Consider the following 7,500-nt stretch of genomic DNA (forward strand, 5'->3'; position numbering starts at 1 on the left):
TGTGTGAGCGTGTGTGTATTTGTGTGTGTGTGTGTGTGTATGTACGTATATAATTATTTATATATATATAATATATATATATATATTATATATAATATATATATATATATATATATATTTATATATATATATAACATATTTATATATATATATATATATATAATATATATATATATATATATATATATATATGTATATATGTATATACATATATATATATATATATATATATATATATATATTTGTATGTATATATATGTATGTATATATATTGTTTACTTATAACTATCCATCTACTGATTGATCTTTAGGGTTACATAATATGATATCCTCACTGATAGCCTTAGTTATATGGCATCATTTATTCGAATCACAGTCACTCTGTGCCATTAGTGAAAAAGGAGGCCTAACCTATACCATTAAGGATCCGAAATACCCCTAATCTATATCATTATCACTTTGAAACATGCCTAATCTGTACCGTTAACAAAGTCGGGGCATAGCCAAGCTGTACCGTTAACAAAGTCGGGGCATGTCTAATCTGTACCGTTATCAAAGTCGGGAGTTGTCTTATCAGTAAAATTATCAAATGTGGGATATATATTATCTGTACCATTACTATCTGTGCCGTTATTAATTAATACCAGGCATTAATACCTATTAATACCTAAAACGTACCGAATCGTGTACCACACTCAACTCCAGGTATCCCTACCACATTAAAAAAAAAATACCCGATACTCATTCGAAACGTACCGAATACCTATCCGAAACGTACCCTTACCATCTATCCCATTATCAATTCTTGACATCCCGCAGCTGTGCCATTACCGATTGGAAAAGTACCTGTTCTGTACCGTACCATTTCTCTACCGTACCATCACTAATTGGGAAAAAAAAGAGATCTATAATGTTACCATTACCAGAAAACCCTTCCACGCTTTCCCATCACCGAGACACACCAAGTCCGTTTCATTACTGATTCAAAGCACACCTAATCTCTACCGCTAAAAATTCGGATCACATTCCTTTTCCCGTACCATTTCGAGGTTCGTTTTACTTATACCTTTTAAAGTGGAACAGCCCGTCTATTTCATTATAAATTTCGAAGCAAGACCCATTAACACCATCGTCAAAGAGAGAGACACGTGTACTCCATATCACTGTCACTTTGAGACACATAATATAATACCAATTCTACCAAAATAAAATTGATATGATTTCCAACTTTCGACACACCATATTATCAGTTCAAAACTCACCATATCTATAATATCGTGTATTGCCATATCCAGTAGTTCGGAAGACACCATATCTATTTTTACCGGTCCGGAATACTCAATATTTTGCATTACCAGTTTCAAAAGCACCATATATAATGCCAAGGACACCATGCCTCGTATAAGCAATACGAAATGCACCACCATATCTATATCATTACCGTATCTGGTTATACCAGGTCAGAAAAAATCATAGCTATACTATTTACCATATCTAGTACCATATCCACTATATCTAGTACTACTGATTTAAAAAAAATCATATTCACACATCTAGTACCATATTCACTATATCTACTACTACTGATTAAAAAACACATCAGATTCACCATATGTAGTACCATATCCATTATATCTAGTACCACTGATTAAGAAAAGCATTAAAATCGTCATATCTAGTGCCATATTCACAATATCTAGTACTACTGATAAAAAAATCAAGTTCACCATATCTAGCACCATATTCACTCCATCTAGTACTACGGATTAAAAAAAACATCAAATTCACCATATCGAGTACCTATTCCCCATATCTAGTACTACGTCCCAAATCTTTACTAAAACAAATTACAAGCGCACCACATCTGCACTGTTACCAAATCGAAATGCAAAAAGGAAAATAAACCAGTCTTATACACCTACCAAATCAAGCCACAGCTCATCAATACCATTAATAATACGAAGCGTTGCACCATTACCAGTTCCCGAGAAACCTCATTTACAGTGTTACCAACTAGGAGCATACTCCCTTGTGTAATTATCCAGGCGAAGTATGTATTTTTACGGGCTATTATGTCTGTGGTGTTACCAAGTTGTGATCATTAGCTACAAATCAAACACCATTGGCCTACCAGTCATCACCACCCTAACCAGTGGCCTACCTACCACCACGACCACTGGCCTGCCTCTCACCACAACCATATTCACTAGCCTGCCTCTCATCACATCTCAACTACTGGCCTACCTATCACTACAACCATAACCACTGGCCTACCTCTAACCACAACCCTAACCAATCACCACAACTACAGGCCTACCTCTCACCACAATCTAACCACTTGCCTGCCTACCACCACAACCACTGGCCTACCTACCACCAAAACCACTGGCCTACCTACCACCACAACCACTGGCCTACCTAACACCAAACCACTGGCCTACCTCCTACCATAACCATAACCATTGGCCTACCTACCATCACAACCACTACCATACCACAATCACCATCCTTTGTTGCCATAAATCGAATTTTCTTATTCCGTAGAGAAAGGGAGGAAGGGAGAATGGAGAGAAGTTAGAGAAGAGGAAGAGGAGGAGGAGGAAGGGAGGATGGGAGGAAAGAGAGGGAAATAAAGATAGAGAAGAGTGGGAGGAAGGAAATAAAGATAGAGAAGAGTGGGAGGAAGGAAATAAGAAAGGTGGAAAAGATAGGGAAGAAGAGGAGGAAGAAGGGATGAGGAGAGGAGATAAAGAAGAGGGGGAGGGAGGAAGAGAGGATTAGAGAAAACAGGGAAGAGGAGGAGGGGGAAGGGGGGATTAGAGGAGACAGGGAAGAGGAGGAGAGAAGGGGAAGAGGAAGAGGAGGGAGGGAAACGGAGATTAGAGGACACAGAGAAGAGGAGGAGAAAGTGAGGAGGAGATTAGATGGAAAAGAGGAGGAGGGAGGAAGGGAGAATTAAAGGAGACAGGGAAGAGGAGGAGAAAAGGAGGAGGAGAAAAGATGGGGAAGGGAAGGAGGAGAAGGGATTAGAGAACGACAGGAGAGTGAAGAGGGAAGAGCTGGGAGGAAGAGGAGGAAATGTTGATAGAGTAGATGGGGAAGAGGGGAAAGAGTAAAAGGAAAATAGTAGGAGAGAAAATAGGGAAGAGGGAGAAGAGGAAGAAGGGAGAGGAAGGGAGGAAGGGAGAAGATAGGGGAGAAGGAGAGAAGATAGGGAAGAGGAGAGGGAAGAAGGGATAAGGAGAGAAGGTAGGGAAGAGTGGAAAGAGGAGAGGACATAAGGAAGAGTAGGAAGAGAGAAGATAGAGAAGAAGAGGAGTAGGGAGGAAGTGAGGTGGATAGAAGATAGGGAAGAGGGGGGAGGGAAGGAAGAGGAGAGAAGATAGGAAAGAAGAGGAAGAATGGAGGAAAGGAGGGTGAGAGAAAATAGAGAAGAGGAAGAAAGGAAAAAGATAGAAAAGAGGAGAAGGAGAAAGGAAGGAAGGAAGAAAGAGTGAGAGGAGATAGGGAAGAGGGAGAAGAGTAGGAGGAAGGAAGGAGGAAAGGGGTAGATGGAGAAGAGAAAGAGGAGGAAATGAGGAGATAGGGAGGAGGAAGAGGAGGAGGAGGAGGAGACAGGATAAGAGAAAGTTAGGCTTTGATCTGTCTGAGTGTTGGAGAGTGGGAGGTGGGGGGTGGGGAGGGAGGGGAGGAGAGTGGGGAAGGAGAGGAGGAGAGTGGAGAGGGAGGGGAGGAGAGTGGGGAAAGAGAGGAGGAGAGTGGGGACGGAGGGGAGGGCGTGATTGGAAAGGGTAGGGGTAGGGGGGGAGGGAATGGGGATTGCTCACTTGAGTGTTTAAACTCGACTGGCTGTCACTTATACATCATAGAGCCATTCCTCGGTTCCTCCTCTCACACTTGGCACTCATTTCTGTCTGTCTGCCCGCCCGTCTGTCTGCCTGCTTGTCTGTCTGTCTGTCCGCCCGTCTGTCTGTCTGCCTGCTTGTTTGTTTCTCTGTCCGCCCGTCTGTCTGTCTGCCTGCTTGTCTGTTTCTCTGTCCGTCCGTCTGTCTGTCTGCCTGCTTGTCTGTTTCTCTGTCCGCCCGTCTGTCTGTCTGCCTGCTTGTCTGTTTCTCTGTCCGCCCGTCTGTCTGTCTGCCTGCTTGTCTGTTTCTCTGTCCGCCCGTCTGTCTGTCTGCCTGCTTGTCTGTTTCTCTGTCCGCCCGTCTGTCTGTCTGCCTGCTTGTCTGTTTTCCTAGCCCCCCGTCTTCTGTCTGCCTGATTTCTTTTCTCTGTCCGCCCGGTCTGTCTTCTTGCCTGCTTGTCTGTTTCTCTGTCCCCGCCGTCTGTCTGACGCCTGCTTGTCTTGTTTCTATCTCTGTCCCCCTCTGACCTGTCTCCTGCTTTCTGTTTCTCTGTCCGCCCGTCTGTCTGTCTGCCTGCTTGTCTGTTTCTCTGCCCGCCCGTCTGTCTGTCTGCCTGCTTGTCTGTTTCTCTGTCCGCCCGTCTGTCTGTCTGCCTGCTTGTCTGTTTCTCTGTCCGCCCGTCTGTCTGTCTGCCTGCTTGTCTGTTTCTCTGCCCGCCCGTCTGTCTGTCTGCCTGCTTGTCTGTTTCTCTGTCCGCCCGTCTGTCTGTCTGCCTGCTTGTCTGTTTCACATGTCCGCGGCCTGTGTCTTCGTCTGACCTCTTGTCTTTTCTCTGCCCCGCCCGCTGTCTGTCTGCCTGCTTGTCTGTTTCTCTGCCCGCCCGTCTGTCTGTCTGCCTGCTTGTCTGTTTCTCTGTCCGCCCGTCTGTCTGTCTGCCTGCTTGTCTGTTTCTCTGTCCGCCCGTCTGTCTGTCTGCCTGCTTGTCTGTTTCTCTGTCCGCCCGTCTGTCTGTCTGCCTGCTTGTCTGTTTCTCTGTCCGCCCGTCTGTCTGTCTACCTGCTTGTCTGTTTCTCTGTCCGCCCGTCTGTCTGATTGCCTGCTTGTCAGTTTCTCTGTCTGTCTGTCTGTCTGATTGCCTGCTTGTCTGTTTCTCTGTCCGCCCGTCTGTCTGTCTGTCTGCTTGCCTGTTTCTCTGCTTGCTTGTCTGTCTGTATGTCTGTCATTCTGTATGTCCGTCTATTTGTTTGTTTGTTTGTCCGTCTGTCTGTCTGCCTGCTTGTCTGTTTCTCTGTCTGTCTGTCTATCTGCTTGTCTACCATTACCAGTTCTGCTTGTCTTTTTGTCTGCTTGTCTGTCTGTATGTCTGTCAATCTGTACGTCCGTCTATTTGTTTGTCTGTCAGTCTGTTTGTTTATTTGTCTGTACGTATGTTTGTCTGTATGTTTGTTTGACTCTCTCTCTCTCTTTCTCTCGTTCTCTCTCTCTCTCTCTCTCTCTCTCTCTCTCTCTCTCTCTCTCTCTCTCTCTCTCTCTCTCTCTCTCTCTCTCTCTACTATCTATCTAATCTATCTATCTCGTTCTCTCTCCACTCTCCTTGCGCATCTCTCTCTCTCTCTCTCTCTCTCTCTCTCTCTCTCTCTCTCTCTATCTATCTATCTATCTATCTCTTTCTCTCTCTCTCTCTCTCTCTATCTCTATCTCTTTTCAACCCGCAGAACATATTTATCCCCTCTATTTATCAAAGCTCTCTACTATCATCATCTCTCTATTGGTCTATAATCCACATCATTTCTACATCTTTCATCTTTCTCAATTCCTTTAACTATTTCACAATCTCTCTTTCCCATTAAAAAGAAAGACAGTAAGAAAATAAGTGTATGACTATGTGTAATATCTTATTTTTTTATTTTTTGTTTGTTTGTTTATGAATAATAAGAATATACACACAAAGGATTAGATGAGCATTCGATGGAGATGATTATAATGGAATATGAATAAGTATTTATATGACACACACACGGACAAACACACACACACACACACAGAGACACACACACACGCATACTCACACATATACTCACACATACTCACACACACACTCCCACACACATACTCAAACACACACAAACACACACACACACTTACACTTACACACAAACACACAAACATATACACACAAACACACACACTTACAAACTTACACACTATACATCCTGCTCTATGCCACCCCCCCACCCCCTCCCCCTCCCCCTCAACCACAAAAGCCCTTTTCACCACCACCACCAACACCCCCACCCCCTACCAAAAAAAAAAAAAAAAAAAAAAAAAAAAAAAAAGAACCACATCCTCAAAAAAAAAAAAAAAAAAAAAAAAACGGAACCACATCCACCTAAAAAAAAAAAAAGGAACCACATCCTCCTTAAAAACAACAACAACAACAACAAAACGGAACCACATCCTCCTTAAAAAAAAAAAAAAAAAAAAAATCGAAACACATCCTCCTAAAAAAAAAAAAAAAAAAAAAAAACGGAGCCACATCCTCCTTTAAAAAAAACGGAACCACATCCTCCTTAAAAAAAAAAAAAAAAAAAACATCCTCCTTACCGTGTAGTCTCCGATGTTCTCGACGACGCAAGGTAATGACGCTTCCCGACCCACTGTCACGGTGACGTTGGGGATTGTGCCTGTGAACTTCGGCAGGAGCTGAGTGGTGCAGCCTCCTGTAGGGGAACAGAGATGAGATGTTAGGAGGATTGAGAGAAAAAAAGAAGGGGAAAGGTGGGAAATGGAGGAGTAGAAGAGGGTGGTAAAGTAAATAATAAAGGAATGTAAGGATAAGTAAAGGAATGTAAGGATAAGTAAAGGAATGTAAGGATAAGTAAAGGAATGTAAGGATAAGTAAAGGAATGTAAGGATAAGTAGTGGTGCAGCCTCCTGTAGGGGAAGACAGATGAGATGTTAGGAGGATTGAGAGAAAAAAAGAAGGGAAAAGGTGGGAAAGTGGAGGAAGAAAAGAGGAATGGAGAGAAAATTGAAGAGAAAAGGTGGGAAAGTGGAGGAGTAGAAGAGGGTGGTAAAGTAAATAATAAAGGGATGCAAGGATAAGTAGTGGTGCAGCCTCCTGTAGGGGAAGAGAGATGAGATGTTAGGATGATTGAGAGAAAATTTAAGAGAAAAGGTGGGGGAAGTGGAGGAGGAAAAGAGGAATGGAGAGAAAATTGAAGAGAAAGGGTGGGAAAGTGGAGGAGGAGAAGAGGAATTGAGAGAAAATTGAAGAATAAAGGTGGGGAAAGTGGAGGAGGAGAAGAGGAATTGAGAGAAAAAAGAAGAGAAAAGGTGGGAAATGGAGGAGTAGAAGAGGGTGGTAAAGTAAATAATAAAGGGATGTAAGGATAAGTGGTGGTGCAGCCTCCTGTAGGGGAAGAGAGATGAGATGTTAGGATGATTGAGAGAAAATTGAAGAGGAATAATTTGATGAGAAAATTATGAAGAGAAGAGAGGAAAGATGGGAAGTGGGAGGAGGGGAGAGGGAAAGAGGAAAATGGAGAGAAAAATTGAAAGAGAAAAGGTCGGGGATGAACTGAGGAGGGTAAGTGGAGGACGAAGGAAAAGAGGAGGAATGAGGATGGATGAGGAGGGAAAATGCAGAGAAAGG

At 43.1% G+C, this 7,500-nt stretch overlaps 1 protein-coding gene across 2 annotated transcripts in view; it reads right to left on the minus strand.

The window, feature by feature from the left end:
- Positions 1–7,500, minus strand: part of LOC122259327 (lachesin) — a 237,954-nt gene that overhangs the window by 71,842 nt on the left and 158,612 nt on the right. For both annotated transcript variants that reach the window (XM_086534355.1, XM_086534354.1), the window contains exon 3: positions 6,450–6,565. In XM_086534355.1, coding sequence (XP_086390481.1) covers positions 6,450–6,565 — 116 coding nt within the window. The remainder of the gene's footprint in view (positions 1–6,449; positions 6,566–7,500) is intronic.

Source organism: Penaeus japonicus, unplaced genomic scaffold (genome assembly GCF_977035675.1).
Source record: "Penaeus japonicus unplaced genomic scaffold, GWHDUDI00000001_assembly GWHDUDI00000041, whole genome shotgun sequence".
NCBI lineage: Eukaryota > Metazoa > Arthropoda > Malacostraca > Decapoda > Penaeidae > Penaeus > Penaeus japonicus.